The 24286-nt window shown below is 31.6% G+C and overlaps 2 protein-coding genes across 2 annotated transcripts; both read left to right on the top strand.

Annotated features, from left to right (window-relative positions):
* The first annotated feature begins 11436 nt into the window (after positions 1 to 11436).
* LOC123708467 (protein PRY1-like) lies at positions 11437 to 15031 on the top strand. Its single transcript, XM_045659186.1, has 2 exons — positions 11437 to 11625; positions 13806 to 15031. The coding sequence occupies exons 1-2, from the start codon at positions 11623 to 11625 to the stop codon at positions 14874 to 14876; spliced, it is 1074 nt and encodes a 357-aa protein (XP_045515142.1). The 5' UTR covers positions 11437 to 11622; the 3' UTR covers positions 14877 to 15031.
* Positions 15032 to 15199: 168 nt separating this feature from the next.
* Positions 15200 to 23602, top strand: LOC123708468. The gene is made up of 14 exons (XM_045659187.1): positions 15200 to 15377; positions 15459 to 15599; positions 16492 to 16554; positions 19996 to 20189; positions 20342 to 20402; positions 21119 to 21168; positions 21236 to 21245; positions 21464 to 21513; positions 21863 to 21881; positions 22314 to 22354; positions 22554 to 22581; positions 22796 to 22978; positions 23386 to 23493; positions 23563 to 23602. The coding sequence occupies exons 2-14, from the start codon at positions 15567 to 15569 to the stop codon at positions 23584 to 23586; spliced, it is 864 nt and encodes a 287-aa protein (XP_045515143.1). The 5' UTR covers positions 15200 to 15377; positions 15459 to 15566; the 3' UTR covers positions 23587 to 23602.
* The last annotated feature ends 684 nt before the right edge of the window (positions 23603 to 24286 follow it).

Below are 24286 nucleotides of genomic sequence, written 5' to 3'. Positions count from 1 at the left end.
AATTTATTCGCTTTATTACTTAGCGTCCAAATTTTCGTTAAAAGAAATTCTATTTATAAAAGAATTATTTTGAACATAACAGAATGTCGATGGCTTAGGTACTGAGAGCTGATCACCTACTTAACTTTAAAAGAAAATCTGACGATGATATTATTATTAACATATATCTTGAGTATACAAAATAGTTTTCAATTAAAGTTCGATTCCCTAGCTACGTGAGTCTTTTTAAACGCCTGAAGATTCTTATTAGGCAACGGGCGACCTTACAAGTAATTTCTGGGTGATCACCCACTTTAAGTATATCAGCCTTAAACACGCTTAATATACCGTGGCCAAGGCATGGTGTCATCACGATGTTTTCATTCACTGTACGAGTGACTGTTTAATGCGCACAAAGACAGAAAGTCCAATGGTGCAAAGCGGTATTAATAAAGTTCATTATCAAACAGATTAAAGACGGCGACTTACATTACCATGCAACGAATTGACTTTATTCTTTTTTAAATAAATTTTTAAAGTACAATTTTAAAAACTTTCATAATATTTTCCAATATTGTAAACCCGTGTAGTGAATATATTTACAATAAAGCAAATAAATTTACCACTCTCGGCCATACTATTTTCAAGAAGCTCAACTCAGTGACGTCATAGAAACCTAATATCGTGTAGCTAAGTATTTCCGATCAAAAGAGTTTAATCTTCAAACTATTCTTAGATGCTTTATTGAAACCCAAGTTAATCTATCTCGTATCAAAACTGATAACACAAGATTCAATGCAAACTTTATTTATAAATGTGAGACTTTTCTACAACATTTTCGTATCTTATTTTACACTATAATTAATAGTAGGGGAGCCCAAGAGGGGATTTCAGGATTTACTACAGTGTGGTAGATTAATAAACAGGGGGATACCTTTTACCCAGTGAAGTACCTCCACCAAATATGATCCCCATATATATGGCCGCCCGTCAAGGATAAATAATCAGATTTGTAAAAAAAAAATAATCAACAGATATTCTCGAGCGCGTCAGATTAAAGTAGAGTGAGTTAATTAATTAGTGTATATTTCACTAATCTGACAATTTGCAACTGACGGAAAGAAAGGGAGGGCTGCAAAGTTGTAAAAAAAATCGTCATCTCGACATTTTCGACCGTGGCTGATATATGATCTGACAATTAGAAGTAGTAGAAGTAGATACAACAAGTACTAGTATAACAATCTAAAACTCGACTCGATTTAGTGAATATATAAATTGCCTCTGTAAATTATTATTTAGTGAATGCTTGGAAGTACAGTAGACTCAATATCATAAGAACTCATGGATCGAATTCGACAAAGACTAAAAGACTACCAAGCAACAGCTGCGCATAACTCGTAAAAAGATGGTGAAACATGCCAAACATGAAATTCATTTATTAAAAGCGGCCTGTACTCTTTCCTGTGAAGCCTCACACGACTGGAAAAACAATATCTTGAAAATCGGTTAAATTCTTTCTAAATTCCTTTTAACGAATTACGCTACAAGCGAACTTAAAACTCAGGCAATTTTGTTTTGGCATCATCGGATATAGAGACTCCAATATAAATAGTAGTAAGTATTTTCGGATCGTTATTGCAATCCATTATCAATATTGTTAACGAAGTATCGAATCATTTTTCGGATATCGAATAGGTCGAGTTTCTCCTTTAAAAGTAATGGTATTTTTTTACTGAAATGGAAACACTTATGGCTACCGATTTAAAACCAATGTTAATATGTATAAAATAAATAACATATACTTAGTCTGGCCATAAATACTATTACAATTGAAAATTAACTGAATTGAAAATTAATTAAAATGAAAATATTACTTTTGAATTTGGAATCTGTCATTTTTATATCATCGTTCATTGGGTTTTCTCATTTTGGCGCCAATACTTTGTAAAGTATTTTGCGATATTAAAATGGAGTGTGGTGATAAAGAAAGCCAAATCGCTGTGATTGCTTTACACAAAGTAGGTATGGAGCCAAATGCAATTTTAAAACTCTTCATACGCTTGTTATTAGTAAAATGTTTGTGTACCGGGCTATTATAGGTACAACGATAGTTCCTTTGTTTTTGACAGAATAAGATCTGGCCGTCCACGTAGTGTCCGTATGAAAGGGGTGGTCAAAGCAGTAAGGGAAAGATTCGGAGATATCCTGTCTGAAAGCAAAAGATTTTATCTCGGGAGATGAAGATAGCACCTAGAACCATGTCACGTATATTAAAAGATGACTTAGGACGTGTAGCCTATAAGAAACGTACCAGTCATTTCTTAACTGATATTTAAAAAAAAAATAAAGTGGTAAAACCGCAACAACCACTGAAGCGGTACGCAAACACAGAACAATTTCGTTTACGGATGAGATTTTTTTTACAATCGAGCAACATTTTAACAAACAATATGACTGTATTTATGCTCAAAGCACTAAGGAAGCTTTGCAATTAGTCTAGAGGGTGCAACTTGGGCACTATCCGACTTCAGTTATGGTTTGGTGGGGTATTAGCTATGAGGTTTATTAGGATTAGGTGTGACTGAGCCATACTTGTGTGAAAAAGGTATCAAAACATCGGCACAAGTGTATCAAGATACCATTCTTGAGAAGGTAGTGAAGCCCCTAACAATACCATGTTTAATAACCAAGAATGGTATTTCCAGCAAGACTAGCGCCGGGTTTTAAAGCTCGGTCTACACAGTCTTGGATGGAAACGAATGATTTGGACTTCATCAGAGCTGAAGACTGACCGACGTCTAGTCCCGGTCTCAATCAGCTGGAATATGATTTATGTTCTTTTAGCTTCGAGCTTTAGCTTGCGCCATGATAATTTGGCGTCATTGTAGAATTTTCCCATGGAAAGAGTGCGTGTTTCTATTCATATCTGGCCTGACAGTTTAAAGGACTGTATTACAGCCAATGAAGACCACTTCGAATAAGCTTTTTATATTTTGAATTGTTTTATATTTATGCATTAAATTAATACACTGTAAAAGTAATAAATGTCAGTTGCAATAAAAAATATTTTTTTACTTTGTTTCTGTTTTTATGGATAGACTAGGTATTGTTTTATGATATTGCTGAGTTCAATCATAAAAACAAAGTCGGGCTTCTAATGCCATTATAGACATAATATACAGAGTTCCATTTAATTTATTATCTTTTTTTAATGCTCAATCTCGTAACGAAAATTTAAATTTGGAATTTGGATTTTAATAGAGTTAAAGTTTTACCTATTTTAAACATAACTGCGACGGTTTCTCAAAGCGGACCATTAAAATAAGGTCAACAAGTCTCATAAATATATTTATACCCGTCCACAACCAGCAATAAATAAAGATGGACGTTGAAAAATCTTCTAATACAACTTTGCAATTTTCGAACTTATACGAAATGGCTTGGAATTTATTTTGGCCGTATCTGGCACCTGTAACCAATGTGATTTCCGTATGATTGCACATAAACATATTTATTTAACACCTGATTATACCCAGATTCAGATTTCTGTTTGTTTTTAGTAATCGAATCTATTGTTTTTCGAGCAGGCAAGTAATATGTGCCTGTAAGCCTTCTGTGTCCAGCGCCGTTAAATTTTGTTTGTATGTTGTTTTCAAAAAGTCCATTGGTGATTAGCCTGGGTTCAAATAATTATTTCAAATTAATATAATATATATTATATATGTTGAGACCTGTTCGGGGTGTATGCCCTCTTCGAGTGGTGAAGCCACCAAACGATCCTATTGGATTCACGGGGGCGTCAATTTTAGCCCTTGATGAGGGTTGCGGAGCCGGAGGAGTCAGCGGGCTCGACTCGCAGCGCGCAGCCGATGGTGACCCTAGAGTACAACTATACTAACATAAGTAATATATAGACATATAAATCCCTTCAAATTAAACTCTTAATGGTTGTAAATGGGAATGAATTACATTATTTTCAGAACACGTTTTGATTGTTCTAAATTAGAGGTCACCGACTCGGTCTCGAGAATCTTAATAATATTTAGTTATTTAATGAAACACATACACACCACACGATCACTATAATATTTCCTTATTACTAGTAACATTTTGATGATAATATGTGGGCAACATTGACAAATCAATTTAGTATTGTCTTTTGTTAAAATAGTTTTTACACATTAAGAAAAACACTTTTTGTGAGTTCATGCGTGTGCATGCTTTTGAAAAACAGCGAGAAACGTGAAAAGAAGCTGAAAAGGACGCGAAACGTCGGTAATTTTTTTTTTAGAATTATGTAAATAATTATAAGTTTTAATAATAATACATAGCTTTAATCCGTTCAAAAAGTGTTTTTCTTAAATCAATTTAAATTAAAATCCTGGTGCCATAATTTTCACGAAATGTGTGAAGATAAAAGGTTCGCTCCACTGATTCCGACTTCTAAAGTTTAAAGAATTAAGGGCTTTTGTATCTTTTGTATCTTTATTTGAAGACGGAAGTGGACTGACCTACTTGTATTGTCCAAGATCTTTGAATAAAAATGTTATTTTTTCATAGAATACCAGTGAATTGGCAACAACAATTACAAAAATAAATTGATGTAAACATGTGTATTTGGCTTACGGCAAACAACTCCACATAAAGCAAGAAAGTTGCTGAAAAGCACTCGAAATATTGTATGTAAATATTTTAGTGAATTCGGCTTAACATAACCTATGTTGGAAAACCGTTAAAATGTGTGGTAATCGGTTACACAAAATATAATTTTAAATAAATTATATACTTCTAATAACTTTATAAACTATGCAAATGTTAAAATTAATTTAAATACCATAAAATGTAACTAATTTTCTGATCAATAATCTATCTATTTATGCATTTTAAATTACTGCTTATGGTATTTAAAATACTGCAATATAGCTGATACACAAAACAGGATTTTTTATAATCTATCATAATGGTCAATTAATTAAAATAACTATCAGATTCGAAAGCAGAATTTAATTCAATTACTATAATCTCATTAAGTTTAACGGGTTTAAGCCGAACCGTGTTCCCGACAATCGCAGAGCCATTTAATCTATTTGGTAGTTCCGTGCAGTGTCCACATTCGCATCGATTTCCTTCAAATAATGGACATAGTTATCGGAACCTAACGTGATAATTATATAATAGTTTAAACCTTTATATAAAAACTATAAGCGTACGAGTAAGTCATTCATAAGATTTGCATTGCAAAGGTCTCTAAAGTTTTGAGTTATACATATATTAGTGTAATAAAGAAGAAAGATTTGTTTTGTGTATATTTGTGAACATATAAAATCAAACTGCAGGACGGATTTCATTTTTTTTTAGCATGTAGCATTAGTAGACAGTGCTTTCGCCCTTGTATAAAATGTGTTATAAAAATAATTTGTGTAAGTAAATATAATACTGCGGATGAGGTAGGTGCACAACCAAAAAAAGACCCAATTGGCCTAATATACAATAGAAACTGAAAAACACTACAACGTATATCTAAATCTATAAACAATAAAACCCGTCATCAATTAATGAGGCACACGACAAAGAGAGACTAAAGGACGAGGATCAGTGCATTGGATTTAATCCTAAATTTATAAAAGTAGCAAAATTTGTCTGTTTAATTCGTTATTGTCGTGATTCTTTAAAATTTATATTTATTTACTACTGTGTTCATTATATTTGTTTTGTATACTTTACTTTCACTGTGTTTCTTTTGTTGCTTGAAATATATTGTACACGTGTAAGAAGCCACTTGGAAACAAGAAAAAGAAATACACAACACTGGTGGAGCCAATACAAAATAAGTTTACTCACTATATACACGAAATATGCAATTTATCCGTTCTACCCGCTTATGTATCCGATATTGTTCGTTTTGGTATGGCTGGATACATTTATTTAGCGAGCTACCTATTTGAAATCATTGCAGTTAGGGTAAATAATACAGAAGTGATACAGAGGTTGGAGCTGCGTGCCAATTAAGCCATTGGCATGAAAAATGGCAACTATTGCTGGCCGTGCTGCGCACTAAATTGCACATAAATTAATGACTTATGCGTGCATTGCGCTTAACAATGTTGCGATAAATCTGGCATAATTAGTTTAACACTGACTGAATTCACAAGTGAGTGGGTTTGCCCATCATCTGTTAAGAGTAGGCTATTTTTTTCTTTTCTAATTTTGTACCATTAAGGCAGAAAATTAGTTTTAAAAAAATATTATCCTTGTTTTATTGTATTCATTATGTTATGTATAATTTCCCCAATTTTCCATCATTAAAGTGGTTTGGAAGCGATGGTTTATAAGTCAATTTATATATACATCAGTGTGTACAATACTTTAGGTCGATAAAAAGATTGAGCGCTATCTATCCGGGTCAACGATCTACGGCGTACTAACGATAAATCACTGCAGGTAATTTCCGAACGTTACAATAACGAATACCATTGTACCACTCTGTACTAGAATTAGCACTTTGAAACACTTATATACGATGTAAATTTTGGAATAAGAACCGCTTTATTGTTTTTTATTTATATCATCAAGAATTATCATTTTTTACAGATAAATAAAAATATTAAGCTCCATTTTGACTATTGAGTTGTAGGACAGCTTTATTTAATTCTTTTTTTAAACTGGGTTTAAAAGAGAAGTTCTGGTATGTATGAAAGTCCATCATAATAATAGACTTGTACATTTTTTAAGAATAACTTAGTTAGCTAAAGCGAAACTATACTTAAGATGTAGACAAAGGATAAAAGATGAGCTTTTTAAAGTTACCATCTAAATGGCCAGACTGAAAGCAATAATAGCAACAAAGCAATTTCAAAGATTGTCATGAAACGTCAACGTATCATAAAATACTGGTCATAAAATTATGAATAGGAACGAATTTCATATCAAAACTTTATGATATCCATCATAATAAAGCACGTGGGACCGTTCATTGTCCGCATATTGTCTGTAATACATAGTTAGTGAATTGAAGCCTTTGGAATATCCTCAAAATATACTTTTCCTCAGAGGAAATATTATTTGTTTAAATTCGGAGAAGCTTCAGGTACAATTTACAATTATAGTAGTGTAATGTTTAATTGTTGTATATTTTAACCGACTCCAAAAAGAGAAGGTACGACCTGTAATTTGTTGTTCAAGCAAATCTGCGTCGTTGAACTAAGATGATTGAGGTGTGGCTTTGCTTCGATTTACTAGATACTCAAATGTTTTATGGCCTTCAAATTCAATAAGATATTGGACATTAAAATTGAACGCGTTCATTGACCTTCGCGGTCAAAGAATTAACAACTTCCAACTTACTTAGAGTTAGTAAACCAATTTTGAAGATTTAATCATTAAAATTATTCCTGAATTTTACGGGTCCATCATTCTTGTAAAGATAACAGTAATAATATATGACGGAGTGAGATAGGATAAAACGAAAGGTATGACGAAGACAGTTCGTAAATTGCTATATGCTTTCCAAAAACAGTTCCAATAACAATATACAACTCGTTAGTCAAATTGCATTTATTGAATTTGATAGAATAAGAAAAGATAGAATCTTTTTTTTATCCTACTCTTACTTCCACTATACTATACTTATATATACTGGTATAAACATGCATAACACTAATAATATACATCTTCCAAAATCAAAACCGAATATCGTCCCATAAACATAACCTATACCAACCATAAACCTAACCGAGGCACATCTTTACAACCTCCTGTAATACGGCAAATAGTAGAACTGGACCCGTTTCAAATACGCCTCCGAAGTCAGACAGATAGGTAGATAGGCTCTATGCAATAACTGCATACGAATGCAGTGGTCATATATTTTACTTTTTATGTTTTTACATCGTTTTTTTTCTCATGTAAGGGTCAAGTATGTTTTTATTTTTTAATGAGAATAAATTTCTTTAAAACTAATTCACGAGAAAACGAACGACAATTTAATGGTCGATAACTTATAGATCTAGTAACATTGACAAATCAACCACTAATATTAAACTGGCAGTTAACACTACCGCCAAAGTTCCGATATAAATAATAATGATTATGAAATTACTATTACCACAGATTATCAAAAAGTCTCTTAATTTGTAGATCAGTTAAAATGGTTATAAACTGATAAGACTTTGACGTTGTTAATTTACATATCATGTTAATGTCAGCTGTCACCAGCGCCATTGCTCGGACATAAATAAAATGGAAAAACTTAAACACATAAATTATTCGCTAAACCTACATCATTTATACACTTCCTTGCTTGGTTTTACATACAAAAATTTTTTCCATCCTTAGCTCACTCACATAGAGGTCAATATCATTCACACACATATCATTTACAGTTAATAAAATTTACTTATTAAAGTACACTTTTAGTAATTGTTGCCATTAAAATAATACGTGAAAATTCGCACGCTGTGACGCACTAATTACCCGTTGTGGTCAACAAAGGCTCAACAAAAAATATGAAAGTCACGAAAATTGATAGAACACGTACAAAACAATCGCTCTGTGACCGCTCGCTCAGTCATGCGGGATTAGATGATACGTCATACGACTCTGTGGGTATGTAACGAATTCAACTATGGATATGTGCAAGGGCGTTAGCGGAAGCTGATGCGATAGCGAGTTAGTTTAGTTATGTATTCCAAATATCTGCGCTAATATTATAAATAAAAGATTTGATTGTTTGTTTGCATTGAAGAGGCTTCAAAACTACTCGACCTATTTGAAAAATTCTTTCACCACTTGAAACCTACATTATCCCTAACAAACAAAGACTTATAGAATATTTTCAAATAAGTTAGGTATGTCTATCAAAACTTCGATGTTGTAATACGAATAAAAATCTTTTTATCGCGTACTCTGCGGAAACTATTGCCAATAGTGCAAAGTAATATACAACTATTTTATTGAAGACATTAATATCTGTAAAAAAACTCCTTAATACCGTCTAACTTTTATATATTAAATGAAATAAAGCGGGCGTGCGAAACAGGGACTGAACGCTTATAAAATAAATGTACAGTTTGCATAACCTTGTTTACACATTCAATTAAAACTTCTTAAATCAACAAAAACCAGAATTTATTAATATAAGTTCGCCATCTCGTGCTTTTCAGCAGGCGTGGGTATGTGTCAACGGGTAAATCTAAATACAAAAATTGCAATTTTATGTTCTTTGGAGAAGTTACCAAATTGTCAAGGCGATATATATATATATATGTATATTGACACTAGTCAATAGTATGCTATAATCACATCGTAACTAACACTCGAAGAACAGTGCATCGTCGCTTATTCTTACGATTATAAAAAGTCGGAGTTAAATATTTTGAGTGGATTCCACTGGGTTTGGGGATGGGTTTGTCATAGTTATTTACATTAAATACGCATATTTTTGAAGTTCTTACGTGGGTAACAGTGAAAATGTTTAAAACTGGCCTGTTAGAAACATTGATAAATAAACTTTTTCGAACGTTTTGGTAACCTAATGTATATTGCATTTATTTGTTATTTGTTTTTGTGAATTGGCGGCAAATCTAAAACTCTTTTTACACGTGAAAATAATCCTAACGCGAGTAAAATTTCGGTCAATGATTTATTATAATTTTCGTTATGGGTTTACTCAACAACAAGGCTATGATACGCTGTGATTAGCATTTCTTAATGAAGCCCCTCGTTCCTCTATTTACAATTGGTTTAACGAATTAAGCCATGGACTATCAGCAGATACGAGCAAGCCTAGGCATTGATATGAGTCAAGTTCAAAAAAAATACATTTAGGATACAGGAAGCTTTTTACCAGATAGATTCCCCATACTTTAACTGACGACCAGAAACACCTTCGCATGTACTGTGTCGCCAAATGTTAGATAAGTTCAACGGCGGTGACTCAAATGGTGTATTTGACATCGTCACAGGTGACGAAAGCTGGATATATTGCTACGAACCCAAAACCAAAAGACTATCAGCTCAGTGGATCTTTCTTTTCGAGGATCGGCCAACTAAGGTAAAGAAAGGAAGGAGTCAAGGAAAAAAGATAATTGCTTCATTCTTTGGTCGACAAGGTCATTTCGCGACAGTTGTGCTAGAAGATGGAAGGACAGTTAATGCAGACTGGTATGTTAATCGCTGTTTACCTGTTATCTTGGGGAAAATATGTAACTAAATAGCTAATAATTGTCGTAGCCTAATTCAACATTTTTAAACTATGAATTTAAATCAAATATGAAATTTGTGAATGTTGATTGGTTAATGTGTGTGGGTGTGCTTGTTGAACTTGTGATAAACATACAACATAGTGTTCGAACTCCATTGAATGTAAGCATTTGCTGGTACCGGCATATTTGGAATATGTAAATACGTACTTTAAAGTAATTATAACATACTTAAGAACATTATTTATTTATTAACACTTCGTTACATTATACAAAAACATACATATAACAATAGTTTACATAAGTTGTTAGGCGACGGGCGGCCTTATGGCTAACAAGCGATTTGTTCCAGGCAATTCTATTTCGGAACAAAAAAGAAAAAGAAACACCTACAGAGGGTAAAGTACAAGAAGAGCATAACAATTTAACAAAAAAATTCAAAATAACATATAACACTAACTAAAATAAAGTAAAATCTAAAGAAAAAACAAAAATAAATTAATTAACAATAATATGTATAAACAAAAGTGTAAAAATTATTCTAAGAATTAATTGAGTCAGAATTAATATATTATATAAGTAGTAACTACGAGGTACAAGAAAAATGATCAAAAAGAAGATTTTTAAATAAATTTCTGAGACAGGTCTGATATAAATAGTTAAGGAATTTCAAAGCAGGATACTTTGCACAGTAAAGGAGCCGTGATAGAATTCAGTTTTATGAGTAGGAGTTTCAAGAATTAGACTGTAGGGAACGCAAATCAAAACCACCGCCAGAGAGGAACATAAATTTTACTTTAAGTAAACAGGTGTTTTAGGATTAAAAATATACATCTCATTGCAATAATGACGATTTATATTTATAAGGTAACTCTAAAATGTTTAAATCGCATATCTTATACCTCGTGTATATGCCTTATTTTTTAATATTTTTTGAAGTTTTGGATTTAGTTATGTTCGATATAGCTTCAGCGACGTTTTAAAGTTCTGTACTGTTTGTTATTGAAATTGAACGAATTAGTATTGAAAGCTTTCTTCTGTTTTTATTTTGCATTTTTTTTTCACTTATTCATATGGTTGTAATAACATGACTACAGAAATACATTTCAAAGTTTAATAGCTGAAAAGATAATTGCTTCAATCATCAAATAACAAGAACAGGTCCATAAAAATGATATCAGCAATTCACTATCATTGATAAGAATTAAATACGAAGTTTCTATTAATTCGTAATCTCTGATAGGACGAAGGGAGCAGTCATTGTTGTACCGTCTCATTCTAACATACGCGGCTTAATAGAGACGGTTTCGAGCCGTGATAACGCTCAATTTTATAATGGTACTCTCATTGCAAAGTACGGGTTATAACCGAGTGGGCCAGGGGCCTGGACATGTGATAGTGATATTTTAATTACGGATTATAGAGGTCAAAATACGCATACATAATGGTGAGTACTTAATTTACATTTCGAGACATATTACGCTGACTGACTAACAATTGGCTATCATAAAGTTAAGGACGAAAGTTAAAACGCGCGCAAAATTGCTTTTGTTTTTGATGAAATTGTGACTTCTAAATACGTATTTTCCTGCTTTTATGCTTGTTATATCTGTTTATACGTTGGTTTAGTTTTTATTTTATTTGGATTTAATATCAGACCCATACCCTAGCTTAATTTGATACAGCCCTAGCAAAGTAGACAGGAATGGAAAGCCTACAAATCAAAATTCAAAAGTAATATTCCTTTTTAACCGGTTTTAAATTATTGCTATGTAATTCTACTAAAAATCTTAAAATAATAATATTTAACACATTCGAAAAGACGCTGTCCTTTCTAAATTATTTTTAAAACGAAACGCAAGATGTTGGAGCAAACATATGTGATCTGCAAAAGAACAAAAATTTCCCCTCACGCCGCTAACCTTTTTCATTTTTATTTATTACACTTTACAACTTCAATGAATCACGGAATACTGTTACCAAAAAGTTTTCTACTAAATCATGAAAAAACGTAAATAAAGGTCACTATACTGTCTAATATACTGGTGTCACACGCACATTTTCTGTGTTACACAAACATATTTGTGTTGCCTTTATGTCAGGAGTTAGTGTCATATTTCAAATATTAACAATAATAATTATAATAAATATACAAATAGCGTATTGACATTCTTCATTTTTCTTTCGAAAGTTACTTTTTTACCTTTGAGAGCGCTACACTTATCTTATGCAAACACTGATTGTTTGGCATTGGATAACTAAATTTTTAAATGATAGATGGTCATCGGGACTCGAATAATAACGTATGTTACTTTGACCCTATATAGTTATTAAACATAAACTAGGCGCTATTCGTGTCAGGAATATAAGCTATTTGAAGAATTCCCAGGCCATATTAATTAAGGATGAGGCGAAACGTAGATTGGTCTAATCTACTTTATTAGCGAAATGGAGCTACTTTTAGACCGGATATATTTATGATCTGATAAGTTATTTCGTATTTTACTTTAAATCACCTATTATATAATTAGAGAGAGAAGTCGAAACCTATCGATACGATATAGATGTATGATTGCACCTTCCATAATTTTCCATACATGAACCCAGAATCTCGGGGGTTAATAAGCTTTCCAAGCATTTCAACACAACCACAATACATTTAAATGAAACCAAATAACCATGAAATTGATTTTAATAATAAAAAATAGACTAAACTATTATATTACTATTATTATTTGTACAAGTTAATTACAAAATTCACTATAAACCTTATTTGAAAATTCCCACGGCTTTTAGACTATATAAAATCTGATTATGTTCACTTACATTTCAACTTCCATATAGCAATGCAATCAATTGTTCTATCTCTTTTTGCTGGCCCGCATAAAAAGGGATAGCGAAAACAATTTATTTATATTGTCGGAAAAGGGGTGAAGTAGTTTACTATCACATGGTCCGGAATATAGGCGATAAGAGACACAATTTATCTAGAGGGGTTTAACAGATTTTTAAATATAAACTACATTGTCTCCGTTCAGAATAATACCAAAAGTATATATTTCACATAATTAAACTGTCTGTCTGCCTGTAATATATAAACCATATTCTTATATAAGAATAAAGTTATTAAACTAAGTTGAATAAAACTATAACCCGGAAAACTAATGACCAATATCTTAGATATAAAATCGTAAATTATATTTTACCTATTAGCTTATCTAAAATATTTTTATCGCATATATCCCATTCGATATAATTTACGAAGAATAGTAATAATTTCTATTGTGACAAAGAGTCGTGTTACCAAAAAGTCATGGTAAATTCTCCTTATAAATTTGTTTTAATTAGTTAATGTAACTAAAAATACTTATTTAAATTCTCCAAATGTTTATAAATGTATCAATTTATACATATATAGGCCTCACCAAGAGACATAAATTAGTAAACAGTCCACAGTGTCCGTTTTAGTATACCATATATTCAAATAAAAAATGTTATTATTCACTGTGGATTTAAAATCAAATCATGTTTATGTGACATTGAGCGATAAGAAAATATACTGAATCAGAGCGTGGCATTAGTGATTACTTAATTTCCTTTAACTCATGCAATATATTTTATTTACAGAGTAAACTTTTCAAATCAAAAGCCAGTGATTTCGAGAACGAAGCTTTAGACGTTCATAATGAATACAGAAGGGAACATGGTACGCCGCCATTAGTACTCAATAAAGATATCTGCAAAGTTAGTCAAAAATGGGCCGATGAGTTGGCGAAAAAGGACTCTATGTCCTATAGTTTAAATCCAGATTTCGGTGAAAGCGTTTACTGTGGTTGGTCATCGGACCCAAATGTTAAGATCAGAGCACGTGACTGCATAGACAGATGGTACAGCGAAATAAATGAATACTCATTTGGAAAAGAACCGGAAGTATTAAATTGCGGACATTTTACACAATTAATCTGGAAGAACACAAAAGAACTTGGAATTGGATGTTCGAAGAGTAAATCTGGGAAGCTGTACGTAGTAGCTAATTACTACCCTCCAGGAAACTATGGTGAACAATTTGTTAAAAACGTTCCACCACCTGGTGCATTTCAGTTCAAATCTACTTATAACGACGAATCTAGTAGTAGTACCCCTTATGAATCTAATAATAACGTCCCTTCATCGCCACAAAGAACTAGCAAAAATCTAACTGATTACGCCTCTGATTTGGTAACTAAATTAAAATCTACTACAATATCATCAGATAAATTTGAAGAAGAATTTTTAAATGCTCACAATGAATATCGGAGAAAACATCGTGCCCCTCCACTCGTTCTGAATAAAAAACTTAACAAGTATGCTGAGGAATGGGCTAAAACGATATCTAAAAATGGAAGAGTTGAACATAGAGATCAAAATGAGTATGGTGAAAATATATTCTATGCTTGGTCATCCGATCCAAACTTTGTTTTAACTGGAAGAGATCCAGTAGACAAATGGTATAGTGAGATTCAGAATCATGATTTTGGCAAAGAGCCAGATAATTTAGGCTCAGGTCATTTTTCCCAAGTTGTTTGGGAAGATACTATGGAGGTTGGTGTAGGTTTTGCGAAAACAAAAGAAGGACAAGTGTATGTTGTAGCAAACTATCACCCACCAGGCAATGTAATCGGTAGTTTTGCGACTAAAGTTCGTCCGCCTGTTTATTAGATTACAAAGTTAGTTGTACAGAAGTTATTATTCCAAACGTTTCTACGTATTTTGCTACGTATTTATTTTTCAGATTAATGGATTAGTTTTAATGATAAAACATAGATAGATAAGTTTGATGCAATGACCAAAGAAGTCAATGATTTATTTTTTATATAACGATTTCAATATGATAACGAAAATATATTAATGTTAAATGTGATATTTGTATTATTATTGTTAAAACTGATATTTATTTCTTACTCAATAATACATAGATTCATATAATACATAGCGATAAAGGTAGACATTGGATTTTATATATATTCATCAACCACAATTCCTTTTTTATGTATTAACGTAGTACGAATGACTAAAAACAAAACAAACGCATTTTACGGTTTGAATTTTGTATTAACTATACGTTCGTTATTACGATATTTCTTACATTAAAATTATTGTTTGTAAAATAGGCTTTATGTATTCATGATACGAGCTAAAATAGTCAAACCAATGGATATTGTAAGTTTGATATTAATCGTTTATATTGATACGTACATACAAAATTGTGTCTTATTTCATTAAGTTGATGATATATTACAGGTCGAAGAACTGAAGTTAAATATTTACTATACGTTGAAAGCTACTGTAATCAACACACATTTTATTATAGAAGTTTTTAATGGTATTGTAAAATAATAGTGCCTTGAAATGGATTGGTTTGTTATGTATTTAGTAATTGCGGTGAGTGATATTATTAATTAAAATATTCTTATTATTTTGTATTTCATTCTGTGTATCGTAATATTGATTGAGATCAGACAAAAACGGTATGGTACTTCGATAGTAATAATCAGAGTCGAGACGGCACTAAGTATGACTCCCTAAGACTATAGGATTGGTTTGCATCAGTAATAGCTTAATACTTGCAGCTGAGTTTCACTATTGAGTGTCAAGGTAGAATCTGAAATTCCATCCGTATCACCACGTATAGTTTTGCCGCTCACCACCAGTATGCGAAACCAGCTGACCACAAAAGTTATTTCCAAAGCAATTCGACTTGGGGTGCTTCAACACCTATCTTAAAAGACAATTTAATTAGACATGGGCACAGTATCACTTAACGTCAGGTGACCCACCTACCCGTTTGCCCCTAATAATAATAAAAAAATGCTTCACCAAAATCCACTTATATACAGTCTGCCACCCATAATAACGCATTTTCGGACCCACCCGGAAATATTCTTATAATCAAAGAAAATATGAATCAACAACATTTATTTTTGTTAAAACATAAAATACTATTACTTTATTTATTAATATTGTTATCCATTTATGATAGTAACAGCGCTATTGCATCGAATTTATAAGTAAAACTATTGTTTTAGTCTTCTCATGAACTTTTGAATACAATTGTATTAAGGTCATTATATTTCTGCGCTTTAAACCTTCGTCAATCTTAAAATATAAGAAGCGCACCAACTTTCCTTCATCACATCACCATTGCAACGTGGACTGTCATTTATAGAATAACTGGAATTCTTCTGGACTATAAATCTAAACTATAATTAAAATTTGTATAGTGTTTATCATTAGCTTCATATTTAATAAATATTGTATATTTGTATGATTACAGACTCTTGTAGTAGTGAAGGGTTATAAATCTCTTGACCTGGAAAATCTTATCGACTTAGTGAGAGTAAGTACTATGGTATCAATTTTCTAAATAAATAGTTAATTTTTAAATAGATTATAAATAATATAAGACTAATAAAGTGCTTTGGTTTCCCAAAATGAAGGATGGGACACATTAATTTTTGTTGTCTCATTGATAAGATATTATGATAAGTAGATGTTCAGCACCAGTCTCACTTCGTTGAGAATCGAGTAGTTCACCATCTTCCTGCACAAGTTTATATAAAAATACGTAATTGTCATTTTCTATCATAAATAATAAGAAATATGATATCATAATTGATCTAACTTACGACTCGAATTTGTGTGCAAAAAAAAGTATTCGCGTTTGACAAGAAATAATTAGTGTAATGTTATTGTTCGTCAATATACAGCTGAAATGTTACTCAGTAAAGTTTTAAAGAGATTAATTTAAATTTTGGTAAACATGTGCCTCCAGGCGAAAACAAGAATGTTTTCTTAAAGTATGTTCCATAGGCGTATACGTATTTATAGGCTTAAACAACTTGGTATAAAAGGAGTGGCTCTCAGCCATAAGGTTTTGCGTCTGAACTTCAGCTGAGTTGAGTATTTTTTGTTTAGAATAACACTTGTTTGAACTGAGAATAAAAGCATTGTAAGTAAACCAGCATGTTTTTTACCCAAAATCTAAATGTGTACTGCTCATCTGTCACGTGTCCCATTGTGAGGTAACGTTGCTTTACAATTATTCATTCAGTCTTATATCTACGAACATATCACACAAAATATAAAGTCACATTGTCACAGACTTAAATGTATATACATTAAACATTAATTACACATTAATTAATTTCACGTAATTAATAATATATTTTAAATGCCTTTAGTAATTAATTTTAATTACCTATTTTTTTTAATACTATCGGTTCCCTTTTTTTACAACATATATGTATATTGCGTACGTATTTTCTTTAGTTTAATTAACCTAAATTAAACTAGCCAAATATAAAATCAAATTGATCTAGGAAATATAAATATAATAAATTACGTGGGTACTGAAAATGTTTAGAACGGGCAAGTTAGAAACAATGTTAATGAAAACTTTTTTTTTATTTCAATTTTAGAACCCTTTGGTAACCTAATGTAGTATATTGCAATTGTAATTTATTTTTGTGAATTAGCGGTAAATCTAAAACTCTTGTTACACCTGAAAAAGAACCTAAATCTCAATGACGATCCATGAGAGCGACGTCCTTTAACAGCAACTACAGAAGATAACATCAGTGCTGTGCGACGCATGATAGAGAAAGATAAGAGAGTGACCACCTATCAGCACATACGGGCAAGCCTAGGCATTGGTATGAGTCAAGTTCAAAAAATATTACACGAACATTTAGACGCAGGAAGCATTGTACCAGATGGATTCCCCATACTTTAACCGACAGCCAGAAACACCTTCGCATGGACTGGTGAATATTTGACTATGGCAAGTGTCGAGATAACAATTCATCCGCAATACAGTCCTGACCTGGCGTGTAACTTTCATTTATACCCAAGAACTAAATATAAAATTCGAGCGAGGTATTCGCTTTACGAGCTCTGAAGATGCGGTGAAAGCGTACCAAAATGCCATAGAAGCGACTCCTAAGCTTTTATCAGTGTTCTATCGAATGCGACGATGTGTAGAGATGAATGGAGATTACTTCCAAAAACAATAAAAGTATTGGCAACTTTCTAAATTAAGCCGGTTTTCATTTTCTCAACATTTTTAGTGTTTCTTAGGTAATTTCATAAAGTTGAAAGTATATATGCATTAAAAAAATATTTCAAAACCTATTACAAGATTCGGAAATATCGACCTAATTCAACGGTAATTGATAAGGCATGTTCGAACTAACTCCTTCTAAACTTAGTATACTGAAACTAAAGTTAACTCATGAAGTGAATATTCGTGTACATTAGCTTACCCTTTTCTGAGTGATTGGAGCTTTGGCGTCTACTTTGGACCTATAATAGTAGAGAACATATAAACTTATAATATATAATAAGCAATAACTATTAATTCTACAAAAATAACACGAAAACAGCAATGTAACTTACGTAGTACTTAGGGCATTAAATTAACATTATGTATATTTTTGTAACGTACAGAGCGTATAATCAATGCTTATACTCTTACTTGGCATATATTACTTATATATGTTTTACCAGACTTCAGCACTATATATACTACAACGTATCAATTATATTACTAGTAAATCAAAAATTAATGAACTTCATAAATCATGAAACGCGCCATTTATCAGTATACCTATTTTACATGTATTCGTAGTTTTGGACTTGAGACTAAAGTCCTAAACAGAAAGTTCTCTTCACTATGTTTCGCCGTCAGATTATTTACATAGCTTTTAATAATTTTCCCGGTTAATTGCGAGCGGAAGTGGTTTTTAGTTCTTAAATAAATAAAATCTTAAATCTTCATATTTTATGCCAAATACATAGTGAAAGTTGTAATTATTTCTTTATCAAAATTATCTCATAACAATGTAAATAGACCCAACCAATTAATACATAAATTTAAAAATATAATATTTTGTATATAAAATATTTGTTGTACTACCTTTGAAATTGAATTGAAATATTTTTTTTTAATAGTAACGTCGGCATAGTTTAAATTTCGGTACTTCAATATTTGGAGGTTTGGCACTTAACGTGCTAAAAGCGTAGCATTACCTACTACGCCGTAGCGAAATACGTGAAATTTGACTGTAGATTAATTACATGATATAAATATAAATTTAATTATTTTTTTTACTTAAATATTTGTGTCTGCTTTGTAACTAAATGGCTACGACTGTTATAAACATAATAATAGCTAGATCTTTGTTAAAACTGCTACCGGATGGAAATATCCGCCATTCGAAAAACGACAGTCACTACAAAGTAATATAAAGTTATTTAGGATAACGTTGAAAGTAATGCAAAATATATGCCATCTAAAACATAACTTGTAATAAAACCATGTTTTGCCATACAACTTCTATCGTAAAAAGTTGAGAGATCCAAGTCGGTTAATTTGTTCAGTCCCTACTTAAGGGACCTTCTGTATTAAGTTATTACGTAATTAGCGAACCTAACAACACAGTATACTGACCATATTAAAATTATAAATCTTTTATGTTTTATATAAATACATTGACTGAATTGAGGCCTCTAATTTTATCCACAACGAAGTTAAAGGGGGTACAAAATCGCATGAACTGTTTCGAGATATAAGAATACCGCTACGTACCCGCCGTACCGGTTTTTCGGTCGACTTCTCGGCCCAGATATCAAAATAAACGTTTTAATAAGAGTACCTATTGTAAACCATATAATTTGCTAGAGTCAGTCAGCACGTAAAAATTACACCATTTCTTGTAGAGAAAAAAATTGTAAAGTTAGAGGGTACTAACAAAAAAATTAAATATTATTACATATTCAGAGAAGAAGCATCTTAAGTGATGACGAAATCTTGGGAGTACCAAAATATGTTGAGCATTTACCACGGGCTGAGAAGATATTACCAGGGCACACATTACTTAAACCCTCCTTCGGTATGCTTAAGTCCGCAGTGAAATTCCCTCAAAGAAGTTTAAGCAACAATGTATATGGAAATATAAATAATATTGGAATAGCGTGAGTATAGAATCCACAAAATTTAATAATTAAATATCAGAAACAGCAACATTCAACACGCAACTGCAATATTTGTCGCACCTAAATATAGAAACTCATAAAAAAGGTCTCTAAAAACTCTTATATTTGCTCAAATGTTAATCAATTTTTAGATTTGGGAATACCAATGAGAGAGTTAGATATACAGATTTTAGAAAAACAGAGAATGTTATGGTAAGTATTCTTCCTGCTTGCTATTGTTTATAAAAAAAACTGTCAAACCTTCATTGACAGTAATATAACAGTCATACATCTGATATATCCATTTATGAAGTAGAAAAGTAGTCATTTAGAAATTCACATATTGAAGATAAAAATATATTCGTATAAAATAAAATAGTATAGCGTTAGAAGCGGTGTTGGTCTAGTGGCTTCAGGGTGCGACTCTTATCCCTGAAGTCGTAGGTTCGATCTCCGGCTGTGCACCAATAAACTACTTTCTTTCTATGTGCGTATTTAAAATTCGCTCGAACGGTTAAGGAAAACATCGTGAGGAAACCGGATTGCCTTAGACCCAAAAAGTCGTCGGCGTGCGTCAGGCACAGAAGACTGAGCACCTACTTGCCTATTAGATTAACAAATAATCATAAAACAGATACCAGAAATATGAGGCCCAGACCTAAAAAAGGTTTTATCGTCATTGTTTCCTCGCCATCGCCAGAAGATCCTGTAGATAGTTGTAAGATTATAGAATCATTTATTTAAAAGAACGAGGCAGTTACATAATTGATTTTTGTTTTCACAGATTATCCTACCCTCTATACAGCAAGGCTGTGCCTTCCAGTTTTGATTGTTCCTCCGAGAATTGTACCTACAATTTCCCTGACTCACTATATTATAATTTTACTTTCAAAAGTTTTCACAAATACACATAAAAAGTTTGTTTACAGGCAGCTATAGTTGGTGCTATTAAGAATATAAAATCAAAAACTAGTCCAATGTAAGTATCCGTAGGATAAGTATAATAAAGAATAATTAGATGTTAATTAATAATTTTCTAATTTCAGAAATAATCCAGTAAGTTTAATTTATATCTATAAATAATTTTGTGTATTAGAATAACTTTAATAATTCCCTTTAAATTTAATCTATTGTGTTAGTTTTTAGTTCCCTTATATACCTTATGGACCTTTGAAATCAATGGCAGCTACATAAACCACACAACTTACTCGTAACTTTAAGATTTAAATTAATTTCAAGCTTGATTACTATTATTAAAATATTATTTTATTTAGGTCGTAATTGAATTTGACCGTACTGACTTACCATTAACTAAAGAACCCTCGTAAGTATATAATTCTAATTCGTACACAATATAAAAGCATGAGTAAGGAAGGTACCGTGGACCACCATAAAATTTATTTTTTACACGCAAATAATTGGTCAAAAGGTGAAGAAAACTAAAATAAAGAAATTAAATGAATGAAGATGTCATACCTTCTCTTAATTACCTTTAGAATTCAGATATTATTAAAATTTTGAATTAAGTAGACATGGTGTAGAAAGTGCATTAAACCCTATTTGACTTATACAAAACGCAAAATATAACACAAAAACGAATATATTTAATGAAAACAAAAATGTCAATAAAATACCGTACCTTATTTCATATTCATTTACTATTCATTTTCCAGGGAAAATTTCAGAAATTTCGTAAGTATCTGTGCCTAACAGAATCTGTGTTTCTGTCTGAAAACCTTTGAACCCTTTTTATGCCACAACTTTTTAACTAGTTATTACCCACAAATACCTCAAAAATATTATTACAAATCGTGTACATCTGGGTAAAGCAGCATTTATGTAAGGCAAGCTAAAGTAAACCTATATATACAACATATATATATATATATATATATATATATATATATATATATATATTGTAATATATAAGAAGTTTATAATATTGTATATATATATATACAATATTATAAACTTCTTAACAAAGTATCAGCTTCAATTTCAAGATTATCCAGCTTCCAGTTTCAAGGATTCATTCTATGAAAGACAGGAAACATTCATTGCTAAAGAAAGCTATACAATTAGAAATAGTTCTTATAATAAAATTAATAGGATTTAAAATTACAGTCGATCCAAGATGAAAATGGCGCAAACGAAATCTTGGATGAGTAAGTACATTTTGATAAGTCCTAGTATGCGCCATTGTAACAGCAAACTGACGATCAATAGTACGAAGCTCGGTGTAACTTTCAATTATATAATAAATACGTCATGACGTAATTTTAATGTAATTTTTTATTTACCACTTAAGGTGGATATTTGAAGGTATTATAAGATTCGCATCAATTGAAATTTTAAATTTCCCAGCGCAAATTCTTTATTCACGGATGGGAATGTAAGTACAATAAAATTATTAATATTGAGTAAACTCTTTATAGTGCCTGCTTTATACATTTCTTTTAATATATTTCATTTAAGCATGCATTGTTATTTTAGAGTTTTCAAACATATTCAACAAGTTTACAAGTTTTAAAAGCAGTTAAACCATTTAAATGTATTATTTAAATTTCTTTTCATTTTACTCGTCTTACAAATAGCTCAATTATTAGGTTAAAAACGAACGTCGCTCCAGAAAAATAAAATCTGCCTATAGAATACGACAGAGTAGTGAGTCGACAGCGTCATCCGATGTTTCTCAATCATCAGCCAGCTCCGACTACGAGAAGAATGCCGGAAACCCCTTCACAATACACAAGGACAAATATAAACAAAATTGGTTATGGAACCACCAGGTCTAAATCACTTATTAATTTAGTTATAATTTTTTGTCAATTTTTAAAGAAGTTTAAAAATTTACTAGTAAACTTAATTTTACATGATAATTATAAGGCATACAGGTACGTACATGGAATTTAATTCCTCTTCGATTGCTAACGGGACAATGGTTGCTTCGTTTTGTATGACAGGATACTTGTAAATACTTGTGTTAAAAAAAATTAAACAAATTAATAATGATTGGGTTTGCAGTCATCAAGTACCTACAAAAAATCGTAGTATCGGTTCGTAGTACAGATTGGATAAATTTGTTCGTAACTTTATAATAGCTGCGTGTAAAATACAATTCCTGCCTCCGTCCAGACAATGTACTTTTGTGATTAATGTGTAATAGTAGAAAAAAATACCTTAAAACATGTTTTAGATGGATGGTGACCATATGAACGTGAACCCCTACGCACCAATATTTCAAAATTATGGACCTTCTGGTTCATCATTATTTTTTGGTAGAAAGTGGTGGTATTATAATCAAGTACGTGGTATTAGTATCAAGCTTTTGCACTTTTAAATTTTCGAATAATATTCAAACAATCTTTTTCAGGATGACTTCAAACCTATGGAATAAATAACGTTATGATTTATCAGTATTATTAATGTTGTACCTATGTGAAAAAACGTATATATATATATATATCATTAGAAAAGATTTTTACTAAGTTACGGTACTCCTGCATTATAAAATATTCCTTGTATGAAAATAGTACTTTTCTATATATATTAAAATGAATCGCTATTTCCCTTGGACACGGCATCACGAGTGTACGGCTAGACCGATTTCGTTAATTCTTTTTTGTTGTGTTTGTTATTGTCAGGAGAAGGTTCTTATGAAAGAAAAAGTTAAGAAAATTGCGCGACAAATTAGAAAATTACACTTAACCACCATATTATGTAATCATGATTTCTTTCGTTACGATATCTTTTGTTACGACTGCCAAAACAAACAAATAATGTGACACGTCTATCGGGTCCGCTACCCAACAGACGTACACTATAAAATAAATCTACGCTTCACAATAATTAACGTGTCTGTAATACATAGGTGGGTCTGAGGTATCATTGGCTCGTCAATGACAAATTTTTCAGTAGGCATTATCGCCTATACAATATAGGCATTACTCGTGATGCAATTTATTGCTTCTGACAGTAATTGATAGGAATAAAACGGGAGCTTTCGATGCGAGACGAAATGTTGATAAATTGGCGAGCCATAGTTGGCCCTCGACAGCGATATCCGCTTAATTTCCCATAGATTAATAGAGCTTTTA

Source organism: Pieris brassicae, chromosome 4, assembly GCF_905147105.1.
Source record: "Pieris brassicae chromosome 4, ilPieBrab1.1, whole genome shotgun sequence".
Lineage (NCBI taxonomy): Eukaryota > Metazoa > Arthropoda > Insecta > Lepidoptera > Pieridae > Pieris > Pieris brassicae.
This window is presented reverse-complemented; position numbering and strand designations above follow the sequence as displayed.